General features: G+C 42.0%; 1 protein-coding gene and 1 long non-coding RNA gene across 6 annotated transcripts in view; one reads left to right on the top strand and one right to left on the bottom strand.

Moving 5' to 3' along the window:
- Positions 1-11,341, bottom strand: part of LOC107983065 (uncharacterized) — a 32,654-nt gene extending 21,313 nt beyond the window's left edge. For both annotated transcript variants that reach the window (XR_010005007.1, XR_001730510.2), the window contains exons 1-2: positions 11,202-11,341; positions 2,210-2,323 (exon numbers count right to left, since the gene is read on the bottom strand). This is a non-coding gene — a long non-coding RNA (uncharacterized LOC107983065). The remainder of the gene's footprint in view (positions 1-2,209; positions 2,324-11,201) is intronic.
- The window catches only part of kat6b (lysine acetyltransferase 6B), a 112,435-nt gene continuing 104,282 nt past the window's right edge, over positions 10,232-18,384 (top strand). For 3 of the 4 annotated variants that reach the window (XM_008114282.3, XM_062977443.1, XM_003223118.4), the window contains exons 1-2: positions 11,310-11,443; positions 16,536-17,461. In XM_008114282.3, the coding sequence (XP_008112489.2) occupies positions 16,844-17,461 (618 nt within the window). In that variant the 5' untranslated portion in view covers positions 11,310-11,443; positions 16,536-16,843. Of the gene's footprint in view, positions 10,382-11,309; positions 11,444-16,535; positions 17,462-18,384 lie in introns of those variants that run through there. The other variant, XM_008114279.3, reaches the window with a different exon arrangement.

The following is an 18,384-nucleotide window of genomic DNA, read 5'->3' as shown; positions in this document are numbered from 1 at the left end:
AGTGAGGGTTCTGGTGGGATGGTGTGGGGTTCAAAGAAGCCCTTGGCAGGGCTTCCACCAGCTACACGCCTCCTCCCCTTTCAGCATAGCAACCGAGCTGGGGCTCTGTGCTGAGAGGGGAGGAGAAGAAGGTGCGTGGCTCATCAGACACGCACCTTCCTGTTGGGCCGGGCCGGGCCGGGCCTCTCCTCTAGATAGATTGCTGTGCCGAGAAAAGAGGAAAAGCTGCATGTTCACAATCAGGTTATCTAATCAACTGTTTACTACTGTAAAGACCACTGTAATGAAGTGTGATTTTTTTTAGTTTACAGATGTCATGTTTGATTGTGTTTTAAAAGGGTCAATATTTCAGTTATTACGTCTCTGCACTCAAGAGTTGGTTGCCATGGAGAGGTGGGCGGAGCCAACTGCTGTTTTGGTGGAGAAGTGCAGGTTTGAAAAAGAAGCAGTTAGTCTGTGCCCTGATTAGGTACAGTGAAGACCGATCCTCAGTTGAAGGGATCAGGGAGGCACAAATGCTTATTTTTGAGTCAGTTTAAAATAAGTTTGGTGACTTATTTTAAGGTAGTCTTTCTCCTGATAAGGAACAGATAATCTGTGATTGTAATTCACAGGGTGACTGCAGTTTAGAGCAGTAGAGAAAGAAGTGACATTTTAAGGAATTTGAAACACCTCATTCTAGCTTTGCAATTGTTAACTAAAGTGCCTCTAAAGAAAAAGTTACTGTAACCATTAAGCTTTGTTCCTGAATAAACGTGTTATTGTTCTTTCTAACATCTAAGCTTCTGTCACTTATATTACCATCAGGACTAAAGAAGAAGAAGGACGAAAACCAAAATTTAAAAGATCTCCTCTCTAAGTAGCTAGTGGCTATATCTTCCCATAGTGATGGCAAGCGTTGATAATCCCCTTTACATCTGGTGGCAGCATTATAAACATCCTTACATCTGTTGGCAGCGTTTAAATAAAACATTATTACACTGGTGGCAGCGGATATAATATAAATTATAATATAATGTATGTAATTAAATAAAAACAACATCTCTTCTCCGCAACCACAATGGTCCTTACATTCTGAACAAGAATAGCTGTGCTATAGCCTGCTGATGGTTATCTAACTGCAGCCCAAGGACTTCATTGCATGGAGGTGGAAACTGGCAGAGAACAGGCCCCATTGCATGTTGTGCGATACCTGTTGCTGGTCTGCCACCTCCCTGCTGTGAAGCCATCTAGGGCTACTGTCAAAGCCTGTTACCAGTCCCTGATTGCTCCACAGTCTTGACTTACCTGGTACAATGAGGTATGAACACTTCTGTGACAGCATGCTAGTGATGTCAGGAGGCAGGATTGTCCTCTTCCCTCACAGAGGCTTCACAATCATGCAACATGAAATCAGTGCAAAGAGGAGGGTGGCAATGCAGGCTGTGGGACAGTGTTTTCATGTGCTAATGTCCCAAAGGTGGGCTTTTTTCATAGTGGCATCCACCACATCGAGATGCTGCCCCTAGCAACAAAAACATGTTTGCCCAGGTATTTTTTCTGATGCTGGTGTTTTTATTATTTAATATCAAAAGCATTACATACATTAGTATAAAACTGATAAAATAGCACAAGCAGCTAAATATATTTTGACCAAAAACGGGCAACAGCAACTGCATTGTTAAGACAGTATAATGCAGTGGTTTGAGTGTTGGAAGGATGGAGAGCTCAAATCTCTGCTTGGCCATGGAAACTTTGGGCAAATCACAGTGTCCCTGCTTCACGGGAGAAAGGCAAATTTTGAACAGATCTTTGCTAAGAAAACCTCATAGTAGGGACCCCATAAGTCAGAAAGGGCTTGAAGGCACACCACATAAACACTGTATTGCCAGATTACTTTAAATTGTAACCCCTTATTCTTTAATCACTATTTTGTGAATTACTTTTATTCTTTATGGTCATGTATTTCACAAATTGCTTCATCATGTTTGCATTTTGTTTTATGAAAATCAATAAACTTTCCAAGTAAACAGAAAGCCTACAGGCAAAAAATGTTTCTTGGGCAAATTTATTTACTTATGCATTTGAAGTCTTTGAGATTCCAGGGCTAAGAAAGGCACTATGAGGAGGATAAAACCCATGTTTAATTTTCCTGTTTTGTTCTTAGCATTCAAACCCCTTTAGAGCCCTGCAGCTCTGTTCTCCTGCTTTGAGTCTATGAATAACTTACTTTGACTTGAAGGTGTCTTGTTGTTATAAAACTCGAAGGCTCCGGGAAGGTTTTGAAGCATACTTTTGACAAGTAACACACTCTTCTTCTTGCCAGATCATGTTGCTCACTGTTCTATCAATATGAAATAAAGAGACGTGCATTGCAATGGTTTGCTTAAAAAAAACTTTCTCATTTATGTAGCCTACAGGAAAGCATTGATTTGTTTGAGTGTTTTTTAAAAAATGGAAAAATAAACTACATGTACTAACACAGCAGACTCTACATCATGTTGACATTGATGATTGACTGGGATCATTGATTAGGCTGCCACACAGAGTTTAACTAGAAGTACAGTAGAGTCTCAGTTATCCAAGCTAAACGGGCCGGCAGAAGCTTGGATAAGCGAATATCTTGGATAATAAGGAGAGATTAAGGAAAAGCCTATTAAACATCAAATTAGGTTATGATTTTACAAATTAAGCACCAAAACATCATGTTATACAACAAATTTGACAGAAAAAATAGTTCAATACGCAGTAATGTTATGTTGTAATTACTGTATTTACGAATTTAGCACCAAAATATCACAATATATTGAAAACATTCACTGCAAAAATGGCTTGGATAATCCAGAAACTTGGATAAGTGAGGCTTGGATAAGTGAAACTCTACTGTATATCCATATTTGTACTGCACTGGCTTCCAATTGTCTCCTAGCATCTCAAGATGCTGTGTTTACATATAAAATACCAAGCATCCAAGCTGAATGGTTGCCAAGGATCACTTTCGTGAAAGGTTTGAGTGGCCAGAGCAGCAGGTATGGGGCTCTATAACAAGCCTTGGCCTAAGGATGGGACCACTATAGGGTTTCTTGCTATCAAGAGCTAAGGAAAATTTTAGTTCTGGCATTTCCTGTTTGTTGCTTGGTTAAAGTGGCCTTCTGTGATGTCACTGGACTGGCTGTGGATAGGTGATATAGCTGTCTGTGATGTCATTGGAGAAAAAGGTGACATGTGTATGAAGGGAATGGAAGAAGGAAGGAGGGGAGGGAGGGAGGAAGGAAGAAGGGAGAGAGGAAGAAAATAAATGTATTATTATTAAGAGTGACAATCATGCTATCACCGCTCAAGCAGGAAGCTTTGAAATGGTTGAACAGAAGCTCTCCAAAGATTTAGGTACTCTTATTGCCTCTAACTGGGGAAACCAGCTGATTCCTAATCCATCGAAAACACAGATGTGTTTTTTCATCTTAAGAACAAACAAGCATCCTGATCTCTGAGGATTACCTGGGAAGGAATCCCACTGCAGCATACCAAAACACCTGGGAGTCACTCTGGACCATGCTCTGTCTTTCAAGAAGCACTGCTTGACTATCAAGATAAAAGTGGGTGCTATAGATAATATCATATGAAAGCTGACTGATACAACCTGGGGATCACAAGTAGATACAATGAAGACATCTGCCCTTGTGCTTTGCTACTCTGCTGCTGAGTACGCATGCCCAGTATGGAATAAATCTCACCACATTAAAACAGTGGATGTGGCTCTTAATCAGACATGCCACATTGTTACAGGATGTCTATGCCTAATATCACTGGAGAAATTATACTATTTAGCCAATATTGCACCATCTGATATCTGCTGGGAAGTAGTTGCCAGCAATTAAAGAACCAAGGCATTGACATTTCCGGCCGATATCCTGTTCAGATAACAGCCAACAAGCTTACGACTTAAATCAAGAAACAGCTTCCTAAGATCTATAGAGATACTTGCAGGAACACCTCAGCAAGTCAGAGTCCAAAAGTGGCAGGTAAAAATCTGGAACCTCAATCAGTGGCTGATACCGGATGACAAACTCCCTCCTGGGCACAGAAAAGACTGGGCAACTTGGAAGGCGCTGAACAGACTGCACTCTGGGACCACGAGATGCAGAGCCAATCTTAAGAAATGGGGCTATAAAGTGGAGTTTACGACATGCAAGTTTAGAGAAGTGCAAACCACTGACTACTCACAACAATGCGGTCTGAGCCCTGCCACATGCACAATGGGGACCTCCTTACAGCAACATCAGAGGCTAGCTTCTGGTCAAAGGAAATTTAGCATAATGCCAAGTTTTTAACTTTGCTTGTGGTTTTTTTATACATTATAACTGTATTTTCAATTTGCTTTTAACACAATAAATAAATAAATAAAGAGAGAGAGAGAGAGAGAGAGAGAGAAAATGGAGAAAGGGAAGAAAGGGAGGGAAATGGAGAAAATGTAGGAGGGATGGGAATGACAGTAAGAGAAAGAAGGTGGCAGTAGCCCATCTGAACCTGAGCAAGCCAAGTATATAAAATAGTAGAAGTCTAAAAATGAGGCCTGATCTTTTGGCTGGAAAGTGATGAGTCATGAAATGAAGATGATAAGTCTGGGCTACCATAAGGTTTTGGGCTACCACTATCCCTACATATCAGAATAGAAAAATAGGCTACTCTCTGGAATCTGTTTTATTTGATTTGCAGCCTCACCAGAGCTGATATGGGCGTAGAGCTTTTAGCATATGGGCTGACTTTTGAGCAGGCCTATGTGCCAGGATTGTGCCCTTAATTCCCTACTCGTGGGACTGCTGGAGCCAGTTTTCTCAGAAAAAGAAACAGTAGGGAAGAAGCAAAGCAATTCACAGGGCAAGGTGAATTGGCTTATATGACTTCCTTCTATAGCTGCCATAAAAGAATGTGATTGATCTTGAGAGATACTGCTGGGAGACCCCTGTTAAACATGGAACATCATTGCCTTGAATGTCTAGACATCCTAGTGTACACAGGTTTGTAGTGAAAGCAGTCGCAATTGCACAACTCCACCTGTACAGGCTGTTTTTGAGTTACAAACATCCGACTTACAAAGAACTCATAAAGAAAGGGGGTGAGACAATAGGATATGAGAGAAATCTACCCCTTGGAAGGGCAATTCACTTCTGAAAGTTATCATGGGGAAAAGGTGTCTCCACTGAAGCTTTCTCACCAATCTTGGTTTCTATAACAAATCAATTTTTTCAAAATCCAATTATCACAGGGGCAGAAAGTGAGGTGAAATCTCCTGAACAGGGGCACAGACAATAAAACAAACACCACAAGAGTGCCAACCCTTTTCTAAGGTATCCAAAGCTGTTTTTTTAAGTGTAACTCCAGCCATACACACACACACACACACACACATATGCGCGCGCACGCACACACACACACACACACACGGCTGGAGCTACACTTTAAAATGTACCTATTCCATTTTACATACAAATTCAAATACAAAGAACAAACCTACAGACCCCATCTTGGGGACTGCCTGTAAAGCAGCAAACAAGAAGGCTAACACAATTACTGTACAGTAGAGTCTCACTTATCCAACATAAACGGGCCAGCAGAACGTTGGATAAGCGAATATGTTGGATAATAAGGAGAGATTAAGGAAAAACCTATTAAACATCAAATTAGATTATGATTTTACAAATTAAGCACCAAAACATCATGTTATACAACAAATTTGACAGAAAAAGTAGTTCAATATACAGTAATGCTATGTAGTAATTACTGTATTTACGAATTTAGCACCAAAATATCATGATATATTGAAAACATTGACTACAAAAATGCGTTGGATAATCCAGAACGTTGGATAAGCGAGTGTTGGATAAGTGAGACTCTACTGTACTTTGATTTTAGTATTTTATAATGCAACAGTAACAGTTGACGTTTCAGATTTTTCTTGTAAGTGAAATTTAATTATAGTGTGGTTTTTTTTTAAAGTCGTACATCTTAAGGGACCAGTGTGCAACTTTGTTCACAAGTCACAGAAGGGTTGAAAGAAGATATCATGAACAGAGACTGGCCAAGAATACAGGAGCCAGTTAAAGCTGAGCACATATAAGCTCCTTGGTTTAAATTAGTGAGAAATTCAATGGGAAATGTGCTTTACATTTATGTACATCCTATAATTAATGTTAAATGCCCACCTAAGCTCAAAATGTATTTGGTTTCTCCTGTGCCTAATTCCATTTTACACCTGTATTGGTCTTTCTTAGCAAGTTACCCAATTAGTCCATCATATATTCTGTCATTCCCCATAGACTTGTTTTCAGGTTCAAGAGAAATGCAATAAGACTACGATATCAAACTACACAAGAGTTAAGACTGAAGATGTCTGCTTTTCCAAGAAAACTCTGCCTGGTTAAAATGGGAAAGTGATTTCAGGCTCAGAAACCGTTTACCAACTTTTTAATGTGTGTGTGTGTGTGTATAGAAATATGGTTTTGTTTGACTTTTGTAGTAATTCCTCCCTTTGGCTCCAGCACAAAAGTAGACACCACATTAAAATAAGGGAATGCTTTAAGTCTTATCTCACCGAGGTCCAAATGTATCCAATGACTGCAGAGTAAACCTAGTTGAATCTAATTGAGCTTAATTCTGGTTGAATATGTACATAAGTGTTTAATATTTCGTGGTGCTTATGACCAAATGACATGCTGCATCTATTTAAACACTCACTGGCTTCTTTGAGGGAGAAGAGGCTACAGGAAGAGGTCATTTCTGTTTGAGATAGCAACCTTCTCAAGCCTCCTCTATTTACTGTTTTGTCTGTTTTATAATGTGTCAGTTTATTTCCTGAACTGTATGTCTTCTTTAGTTTGCAGTTTTCTTAGCTCTATGTACTTGAAGCAGTAGGAGGGGCTGCTGGTCATGTGACTGTTTAGAATGCATTTTTAAAAGGATGACAGTTAGAAATGGCAGTTGAGACTTGAGTCCGTTAGAGTGCAGAAGCCAGTGTTAAAAGTTAGAAGTCAGTTGAGGCTTGAGTTCCTTGGAAGTAGACTGTTATAAAAGGCAGCTATACAGAGCAATATAGTTTTAAACAGATGTTAAAGACTACAAGTTAAAGATACAAACTGAAATGTTTTAAAGCTTAACCTTACAAAAATGTACCTGTATATTTAAATACATGAAGTTGTGAGTAAAACAAACATGTTATTTTAAAGACGTCTACTTGAATCTTTGCTGAGAGAATTGAATAGAAACAAGATAATTATGTGCCTAGTGATCTTCCATTACCCAATAAACTAAAGGAACACTCCTGAAACTCTACTACCCAATAGTTTATGATCCTAACAGGTCATAATCCCCAATAGGTTATGATCCTAGCAGGTAATAATCCAATAGTTCAGTAGGTTATGATCCTAACAGGCTACAATCCAATAGCCCAATAATTTCAAGCAGAGAGGGACGCCAACTTCTTCCCTGTCATTTCTGCACTGCAATTTTCTTTGTGTTTATTGTCTGTTTTTCCAAGAAGATAAACCAGTCTTCAGATTTGAAACCCACCTGGGCTCTTGTTTTGTCACTTAATTTAAAGACAACACATCATTTTCTATGTAGAGTCTCGCTTATCCAACCTTCGCTTATCCAGCATTCTGGATTATCCAATGCAGTGTCCTCCCACCCGGATCCACAGCTATTTCTCTAGGCAGCAAGGACTGAGCTTTTTACGGATTTAACTTCCGACAATATTGTTACTGTAAATTCATTTTATGCAATTCTATCTTGATTTTAGTCCATTTTTTAGTAGTCAATGTTTTCAATACACTGCGATGTTTTGGTGCTAAATTTGTAAATACAGTAATTACTACAGAAGGTTACCATGAATTGAACTGCTTTTTTCTGTCAATTTCTTGCAAAACATGATGTTTTGGTGCTTAATTTGTAAAATCATAATATAATTTGATGTTTTATAGGCTTTTCCTCAATCCCTCCTTATTATCCAACATTTTCGCTTATCCAACATTCTGCTGGCCCGTTTATGTTGGATAAGCGAGACTCTACTGTATATATGGATTACAACTCCTGTATTCTTCACATGTATATGTGTATGCATATATGTGTTTATCTGTGTATACATATGTGTGTATGCATATATGTTTATGTGTATGTATGTGTTTATATTAGTATGTGTGTGTGTATATATATACAGTAGAGTCTCACTTATCCAGGACTCGCTTATCCAAGGTTCTGGATTATCCAAGGCATTTTTGTAGTCAATGTTTTCAATATATCATGATATTTTGGTGCTAAATTTGTAAATACAGTAATTACAACATAGCATTACTGTGTATTGAACTACTTTTTCTGTCAAATTTGTTGTATAACATGATGTTTTGGTGCTTAATTTGTAAAATCATAACCTAATTTGATGTTTAATAGGCTTTTCTTTAATCCTTCCTTATTATCCAAGATATTCACTTATTCAAGATTCTGCCGGCCCATTTAGCTTGGATAAGTGAGACTCTAGTGTATATGGATTATAACTCCTGTATTCTCGTATGCGTGGAGCCCCGGTGACGAAGTGTGTTAAAGCACTGAGCTGCTGAACTTGCAGACCGAAAGGTCCCAGGTTCAAATCCGAGGAGCGGCGGGAGTGCCCGCTGTTAGCTACAGCTTCTGCCAACCTAGCAATTCAAAAACATGCCAATGTGAGTAGATCAATAGGTACCGTTCTGGCGGGAAGGTAAGGGCGCTCCATGCAGTCATGCTGGCCACATGACCTTGGAGGTGTCTACGGACAACGCCGGCTCTTCGGCTTAGAAATGGAGATGAGCACCAACCCCCAGAGTCAGACATGACTGGACTTAACATCAGGGGAAACCTTTACCTTTTAACCTAATTTGATGTTTAATAGGCTTTTCCTTAATCCTTCCTTATCATCCAAGATATTCCCTTATTCAAGATTCTGCTGGACCGTTTAGCTTGGATAAGTGAGACTCTACTGTATATGGATTACAACTCCTGTATTCTCGTATGTATATGTGTATGCACATATGTTTGTTTATCTGTGTATGCATAAATGTGTGGCCTAGGAGTACAGGGCCGTAGCCAGAAAAAAAATTCAGGGGGGGGGGGTTTAACCCCTAGCACACACCCCTCCCCGCTACAAACCTGTCAATATCTGCTTGAGATAGTGCCTGAAGGGACTCTTAATGTTTTGTGTCTCACAGACTTAGCATGGGGATTTGGTTAACCAGTTAAAATTCATGAGTAAACCAGGTTTTTTTTTATAACCTGAAAAATTTCGGGGGGGGGGGGTTTGAACCCCTAAAACAGCCCCCTCACTACAGGCATGCTAGGGGATAAAAGCCTTGTGACTTGGAGGTTGGGTTGCTGACCTGAAGGCTGCCAGGTTCGAATCCCACCCGGGGAGAGCGCGGATGAGCTCCCTCTATCAGCTCCAGCTCCATGCGGGGACATGAGAGAAGCCTCCCACAAGGATGCTAAAAACATCAAAACATCCGGGCGTCCCCTAGGCAACGTCCTTGCAGACGGCCAATTCTCTCACTCCAGAAGCAACTCCGGTTGCTCCTGACACGAAAAAAAGTGTGTATATGCATATATGTGTGTGTACATATGTATATGAAGGATGGGTATTAAGGAGGAATTCAGTGTGGCACCCACCAACTTGGCAGCTGCTCAAACCAAGCAGAGAAGAGGTGGTTCTGTGACCATGTCTTTTACCTGGGCCACCTTTGTTGACAGAAAGTGGAGAAGAGAGGAAGGAGAGGCCCCGTAGTAGGTGCCAGGTCCAGCCTTTTTTTTTTTCGTGTCAGGAGCAACCGGAGTTGCTTCTGGAGTGAGAGAATTGGCCGTCTGCAAGGACGTTACCCAGGGGACGCCGGATGTTTTGATGTTTTACCATCCTTGTGGGAGGCTTCTCTCATGTCCCCGCATGGAGCTGGAACTGATAGAGGGAGCTCATCCGCGCTGTCCCCGGGTGGGATTCGAACCTGGCAGCCTTCAGGTCAGCAACCCAACCTTCATGTCATAAGGCTTTTATCCCCTAGGCCACCGGAGGTCCAGCTCATGAGGACAAAAGGCGCCCCAAGTCCTGCGGAGGCCTCCTTGCTTCCCTCCCTCAGAAAGGCCAGCCCGGCTCCCCCTTCCCTTCCCTTTCTCCTCCTCTTCCCCCTCCCTCCTGAGGAGCTCCGTTTCCCACTTGCCAGGAGCAGATTAAAAAAAAAAAGAATGAAAAAAAAAGCCCAACAAGCCAGCAAACGGGGAGGGACCTCTTCTGTCAGAGCCTTATGTAGATTAACCTTTCAATTAGCCCTGCTTTTAGAGCCCACCACCACCACCGGTCCTGGCGATCTGCGGCCACGCGCCACCAAGAAAGGTGATTGATTTTGAGCAGATTTGATTCTTTGCGAGGGAGGGGCAGGAGGGAGGGAAGAGAAAGGAGGAGGAGGGTGCCTTTCCCTGTGTCACCTCCTCCTGTTTGAGTGCTTTCAACCGGGTTTGAAGGTGGGATGGTATTTTTGGGGGGGAAATCTGGCGTTTGCGTGGGAAGTGTGGGGTTTTCTCTCTGCCTCCTTGTTGGTGCCTTTGCCGTCTCCTTGCAGCCACATTCCGGAGGAGCATCTCTCCTTTCTCTTCCTACTCCCCCCCCCGCCCTCCCGCCACCCGAAAGGCACGTGTTTACAACCCTCCTTGAGGATCCGTGCCTTTCCCTCCTTCCCTCCCTCGGCTGCAATTGTTTCCTGCAGGAAATGGGCGGGTTCGGCGGGCCCCGCGTGCCTGCACAGGCAGCGCGTGCACCCTTCTCCCTCCATTCCCCCCCCCCCTTGTGATTTGTGTAGCGTGTTTTGTTTTTTCCCCCTCCATCTCGATCGCCCGCGTGGCGTGCGTGAAACGCAAAAAACAAATATATATACAGTATATACATATACTCCCGCGCGCCGCTGATTAGTATGTGTCTCGCGCCCCTCCGCCGCTCTATTACCAGCTTACAAACTTCATGCTGAAACTGAAGCCCCAAAAAAAGGAGGCTGCTTGAGCTTGATTGATAGCTTCACTAGCCTATTAAACAAGCCAAAGCGTGGCTATCTCTCTCTTTCTCTCCACCATCTCCGTCCCTCCCCTTTTCTATGTGTAATCGTCGTGGACAGCGACAGTGCATTTCCCCCCTCCCTGTGAAATTGATTGACAGCACTCACCCTCCAATGGCGTGTGAGGCCTAAAGGGGTTGGTTGAGAGGGATGACGAGAGGCAGGGCGCTGCCGCCAATGAGCGCGGCTCTTCCAACACGGAGGCGGGACGTCAACCAAAAGGGGGGGCAGAGGCTGTAATGAGCCTACATCGGGCTGTCATCGGGTGTCATGTCGGATGCGCGGTGACTGCGAGAGGGCGAGACAAAATGGCGGCAGCGAAGGCGGCTTGAAAGGCGAAGGGCAGCGAGGTGAGAAGTAGTGGTGGCGGCGGCACTGCCTGAGGAGGAAACTTGGGCGACGGCTGGGAGAGAGGCCGGCAGGGGGCGCAGCTGGGGCGATGCATGGCTCCTCCCCCTGGCGGGAGGGTGGGTCGCGAGCGCCCCTCGGCGGCTGAGGCGAGGCAAGCAGGGGCCTCGCGCCTTAGTTGCAGGTGGTGCAGGTGGTGCGCGCGCGCGAGAGAGAGGGAGGGCGTGGGGCGGGGCCAGCTATGCAAATCAGTCGGGGTGCCTGTGAGGGTGGCTGGATGGGCTTGGAGTTATTGGCTGGGCCAATAAGGCCCCTTCCACGCCGCTGAATAAAATCGCACATTATCTCCTTTGAACTGGGATAAATGGCAGTGTGCTCATATATTCCAGTTCAAAGCAGATACTGTGGGTTATTCTGCCTTGATATTCTGGGTTATATGACTGTGTGGAAGGGCCCTAAGAGGCCTGCCATGTAGAGCTGGGCGCATGCCTTTGAACGTGGCCTCTATGAGCCCTTCCACAGAACCCTATATTCCAGAATATCATGGCAGAAAATTTCACAATATCAGCTTTGAACTGGAATATCTGAGCACACTGCCATTTATCCCAGTTCAAAGCAGATAATGTGGGATTTTCTCCCTTGATATTATGGGTTATAGGGCTGTGTGGAAGGGCCCTGAGAGGCTTGGGGAGGAGAGCAGCTCAGGTGGCCTTTCTCAATAGCCCTTCAGTGCCCTTCCACACAGCCATATCACTCAGAACATCAAGGCCAAAACCCCCACAGAATCTTCTTTGAATCGGGGGGGCCCTTCCACACAGCTGTATTAAATCCACATTGAGCTGGACTATATGGCAGTGTGGACTCAGATAGGTAAAGGTAAGTCCAGTCATGTCTGACTCGGGTTGGTGCTCATCCCCATTTCTAAGCCGAAGAGCTGGCGTTGTCCGTAGACACCTCCAAGGTCATGTGGCCGGCATGACTGCATGGAGCGCTGTTACCTTCCCACCGGAGCGGTACCTATTGATCTACTCACATTTGCATGTTTTTGAACTGCTAGGTTGGCAGGAGCTGGAGCTAACAACGGGTGCTCAAGCTGCTCCCGGGATTTGAACCTGGGACCTTTCGGTCTGCAAGTTCAGCAGCTCAGCGCTTTAACGCACTTCGCCACCGGGGCTCCTATCCGGGACTCAGATAACCCAGTTCAAACAGATATTGTGGGATTTTCTGCTTTGATATTCTGGGATATAGGGCTGTGTGGAAGGGCCCTGAGTCCACACTGTTCAAAGCAGATAATGTGGGATTTTATTCAGCTGTGTGGAAGGGGCCTCAGCCTGTTTTCCTCAAAATCACTAGGAGCACACACAGGGAAAGAACATGGAAAAATGGCCCCTCACCAATTTTACAATGAAACCTTATTTCCAACAAGCCACCTTAGGTGTTAATTGTGGCCTGGAGGCTTCCACTGTGCGCTTGGTTTGGAGCTACTATGGTAATGTTTGTATATAATGCAAAGAAAGAGTCAAGGCCCTTCCACACAGCCATACAACTCAGAATATCAAGTCAGATAATCCATGATATCTTCTTTGAACTGGATTTTCTGAAACTCCTTTTAAACAGCTGTATAAAATCCCACATTTTTTTGCTTTGAACTGGATTATATGTTATTGTGGACTCAGGACCCTTCCACACAGCCATATAACCTAGAATATTATGACAGTAAATCCCACAATATCTGCTTTAACCTGGGTTATCTGAGTCCACACTGCCATATATTCCAGTTCAGTATAGATAATGTGGTTTTATTTAGCTGTGTGGAAGGGCCCTCAGATAATTCAGTTCAAAGCAGATATTGTGGATGATCTGCCTTGATATTATGGGTTATATGGCTGTGGCGAAGGGCCCTGAGTCCACACAGCCATATAATCCAGTTCAGTGTTGATTTTATACAGCTGTGTGTAAGGGGCCTCAGTCAGGCAGAGTACCTTCAACCTACGGCCCTCTATCTATTTGAGCCTCTATCTCCGAGAATTCCTGACCACTGAACAAGCTGGCTAGGGGCCCTTCCAGACAGGCCCTATATCCCAGGATCTGATCCCAAGTTTTCTGCTTTAAACTTGACTATACGAGTCCACACTGCCAGATAATCTGGGATAAACAGAAAACCTGGGATCAGATCCTGGGATATAGGCCCTGCCTGGAAGGGCCCTAAGGCTTCTAGGAGTTGGGGGCCCAAACAGCTGGATGGCCACCATTTGAAGGTGCCTGATTCAGTACATGGGACTTCCTTTTCTCTTATTTGTATATACCTGGTACTTCACAAAGTTGGACAGTTTATAAATGGTGGCATTCAGACCCCTTCACAAATAGTTTATGGTCTGAAATGGATATACAGTGGAGTCTCACTTATCCAACATAAACGGGCCGGCAGAATGTTGGATAAGCGAATATATTGGATAATAAGGAGGCATTAAGGAAAAGCCTCTTAAACATCAAATTAGGTTATGATTTTACAAATGAAGCACCAAAACATCATGTTAGACAACAAATTTGGCAGAAAAAGTAGTTCAATACGCAGTAATGCTATGTAGTAATTACTGAATTTATGAATTTAGCACCAAAATATCATGATATATTGAAAACATTGACTACAAAAATGCATTGGATAATCCAGAACGTTGGATAAGTGAGACTCTACTGTACTAGGGAACTAGAGCAGGCATGGGCAAACTTTGGCCCTCCAAGTGTTTTGGACTTCCAACACCCACAATTTCTAGAAGTCCAAAACACCTGGATGGCTGAAGTTTGCCCGTGCCTGAACTAGAATAAGAAGGAATGGACATTCCTAGTTCACATTTCCTAGTTCCTGATACCTAGCTTTCCAGATTTCGTTTAATTTCCAAAGGATTAGTGATTCTCTGCTTCCTTTCTTTTCTTTTTTTTGGCTTGGGCTTCTTGGAGATGCAGATCAACCACATCTGGTGGTCTGCACCATCCTATCCCTGCTTTATCCTATCCTCTTTCAGAAAGCTCAGGATAGTTCTGTGGTTTTTACCCTTTTCCTTTTTACCCTTGTACTATCTTTTCATAGAATCATAATTGCAAGAGACCTCCCAATGCAATCCAATCCAACCCCCTGCCATGCAGGAAAAGCACAATCAAAGCACTCCTGACAGATGGCCATCCAGCCTCTATTTAAAAGTCTCCAAAGAAGGAGCTTCCACCACACTCCAAGGCAGAGAATTCCACTGTTGAACAGCTTTCACAGTCAGAAATTCTTCCTAACGTTCAGATGGAATTTGAACCCTTAGAATTGAAGAAGGAGAGAGAGTCAGGCAGAAATGCCTCATAGAAAGTCTTGTTGCCATATGGCACAGAAATCTGCCCAGTGTTGATGCCACTGTGGGCCCTTCCACACTGCCCCTTTATCCCAGGATCTTATCCCAGGTTATCTGGCAGTGGGCACTCATATATTCCAATTTAAAGCAAATAAACTTGGATCAGATCCTGGGATAAAGGGCAGTGTAAAAGGACCCTCTGACCTCTGGGCGGCACATAAACCAAACAGGAATGTTCTCTCCATTTGCAAAGTGATCGTGGCTCCAGTAATCTCAGTCTGTGGGCAAGATATTATAGGGAAAAATAGTCATTGAGGTATTGAAGTTTAAGATGTCAAAGTGTTAATATATCAGTATTAGTAGCTTGCATTGGGCTCTGGGTCCGATAGATAGCCAGAACCACTAGCCTGTTGTTGTTGTTGTTGTTATTTATATCCCACTTTATTCTCTTAAGACTCAGAATGGCTCACAACACCAAAAAACAATAAGAATTACAATTTGAAACCTACAACATATAAAAATTAGCATTATATTAAATATAAAATAGATAAAAACAAATAGTTAAAATTTCATAAAATCATTAAAAACTGTAAAATTAATTAAAACACGACATAGCACCCCCATAATATTTAAACATCTTCTTTAAAAGCCTGCTTGAATAGGAAGAATTTAGCCTGCTGCCAGAAGGGCCACAGGAAGGGTGTGGGAATTGTGATACTGTTGGCTGTAAACCATAGTTGTGAGTTTCAGATTGTGGAGTTCATTGGAAGGCTATGGAACTTCTCAGAAGATCTGTCATGGTAGACACTCTTTTGTGATATTTAAGTTGTATCCTAATACATCTATGGAAAGAAAACTGGGTATGCTTCAGGTCATACTTTCATTTGGTCTGATCAGGTTACTCAAGCCTCTGTGTTCTCTGAAATTTGTATTTTAAAGCATGCTTCAGAATCCTCTGCAATATTCAATGATTCCTTGGTATGGAAAGGATTCTTTGAAGGTAGAAAATTTGAAAGTCATTGCATTATATTGAAGGGCATGGAAAAAACTTTACTCTGAGTGCTGGAATAGAAGCTGATATTAAGTATCTCTTTCTAGTTTTTTGAGGCATATCAAATGTTAATATTGATGTGGTTCTTTGGCTTTGGAGGTTGTCTTTGAGGATAATATATTGGATCTTAGAAGCCTAACTAGCCAGTAGGTTTTCCTTCGGATCCTGTGTAGAAGCCAAACATGAATAAATAAATCCATAATCATTGTTAGCACTGAGAATGTTGCTGCATGTTGGTATTGGCTTGCATATGTGTGCTGCCTTTGATCTTCAGATCACATGAAGGGTGCGGATCCAATGAGGTTGGGAATAGACGTGTGTGAAGAATATAGTGCGATTAATTTCAGAAAATGTGACTACAATAGTATGTCTCTATCCATACTACTGTTTGTTCTATTGGGAAAACTGATAGTGGTTGCATATAATCATGCAGTATTTCAATAGAGGAAATTGAAAGAACAATTGTATTAAAATTAGTTGATCTGTTTATTTTCTCAAGCATTGTTAATTATTGCCAGTTCTTAAGACTGAAGTGCAAATTTTAAGAGGAGAATGTGAACTACACTTACTTTGTGAAATAGTATTTTACTTTTGTTGTCACAGAGGTGCAGTTTTTTTGATAACATGGTGTTCACCTACATTTTTATGAGATGAACAGTTTTTTTTTATTGTGTAATTAGATTAATCACCTGTTTTTTAAAACTATAGGTTTTTATGAAGACCTGGAGATGCTTGCACTACCCAGAAAGAAGGGCCCATTAAAGTGTGGAGATGTCTTCCATCTGGTATAACAGATTTGTTCCAACTTTCCATGCTGGCTGATTAAGGATCTTTTTTTTAAAAAAAATGTTTGCATCCCCCTGTTGTTCTAATGTCCTCTGGATGGAATTTTGAATTGGTGCTACAAGGCATGAAGAGAAGTCTTCTTTTGGTGAATACTTCTTGGAAGCATCACTAATAGGATTAGAGAGTAACTCTATGGGTAACTCTTTTTCTTGGAAAAGTATTGGTCAGCCATGGTAAAACTTGCCAACCCACTTTACACGGAATGGATTCTTGAAGCTATACAAAAAGTTAAAAGGCAAAAGCAGAGACCATCTGAGGAGAGAATTTGTCATGCTGTCTGCGTGTCCCATGGGTTAGATAAGAAAAGTGTTTCAGAACAGTTGGAGCTAAGTGTCCAAGATGGTTCTGTTCTCAAAGTTACCAATAAAGGCCTTGCCTCCTACAAGGACCCAGATAATCCTGGACGTTTCCTGCCTGTCAAGGTGTGTGACCTTTCAAAGCCTTCTAAAGGATCTAAAGGCACTTGCAGTGAGCTTCGGAATGTGGATTGGAATAAGCTTTTGCGGAGAGGAATTGAAGGACTCCAGGAACCAAATGGCTCTTCCCTGAAAAACATAGAAAAATACCTGAGAAGTCAACATGATCTTGCAGGTATTTTCAATGATCCTGTGTTTCAGCGGAGATTACGCTTGGGAGCTAAACGTGCTGTAAATAATGGGAGACTATTGAAAGAAGGACCCCAGTATAGAGTAAACTATGGAATCCTGGAAGGCAGAGGAACATCTAGATACAGTTCGTTTCCAATTTCCCTTCCACCTGTCAGTCTTTTGCCTCATGAAAAAGACCAGGTAAGTTTAAAAGATTATATCATTCCAGGCATGTTAATATTTGTATTTTGGAGGAAATGTTCTTAATACTTGTACATGTGGAATGACTTCACTTTGTCCTAGTAAGTCTGCCTGCCTTATTTAGTGAGTTTTCTTTTAATGTTCATGTTTTCAGGTGGAGGGTAGTCATGCAGCACTTGAGAGAAAATGTATCTTATGTGTTTAGAAATTCCAAGAGCCATATGTTTTCATACATTTTTTCCCCAAAAGTTAGAAAAAAGCAAGCCAGTAGACAAGCTGTGTAAGTATTGGTCAGCATAACAAAAGAAGGAATCGGATTTGGATCATACTCTTTGTGTTTGTATGCATTTTACAGCATTTCTTGCCATTGCTCAGGCTACTTAAAGATGCTAGTAGTTGCGGTCAATCAGTTTCTGTAGGGTAACATAGTTTCCTCTTTAAAAATGAATGGAAGATAAATTGAATGTTGTTATATAATGTTACATAAATCTAGAGAATCCTGCTCAATTTCTACAATGTTGAACATGCTTCTTGCTGATGAATTTAATGCTGCCTATTCTCTCATTGATAATGAAATATTAATTATAAGAAAACAGTGGTATGAAAAAATAGTGATTATTAGGTTGCTAGCTTATCATACATCCCACCTTTTCTAGACACCATCATAATGTCTGTTGATCTTGAATCCATATATTAGTAAGAAAAGAGTTTGTTATTTTTCTGCAAGGAGGCATATAGCATGGACAAAACACTGAAGGCAGGAAATAACCTGTCATGTCATCACTGTAAGTGGTCTGTGAAGAAACAAGTGTGAAATCTGTCTGATGCTGTTTAGCAAGTGTTGCCTGTACTAAGCTGTTTAGAATTCTCCATAATTTCTGTTGCTAAATAGCTAAAACAAACTTCTGAAAACTAGTATGACT

The sequence above is a fragment of the Anolis carolinensis genome, chromosome 3 (assembly GCF_035594765.1).
Source record: "Anolis carolinensis isolate JA03-04 chromosome 3, rAnoCar3.1.pri, whole genome shotgun sequence".
Taxonomy (NCBI): Eukaryota; Metazoa; Chordata; class Lepidosauria; order Squamata; family Dactyloidae; genus Anolis; species Anolis carolinensis.
The sequence above is the reverse complement of the archived record's forward strand: the minus strand, read 5'-3'. Positions and strand labels throughout refer to the sequence as shown.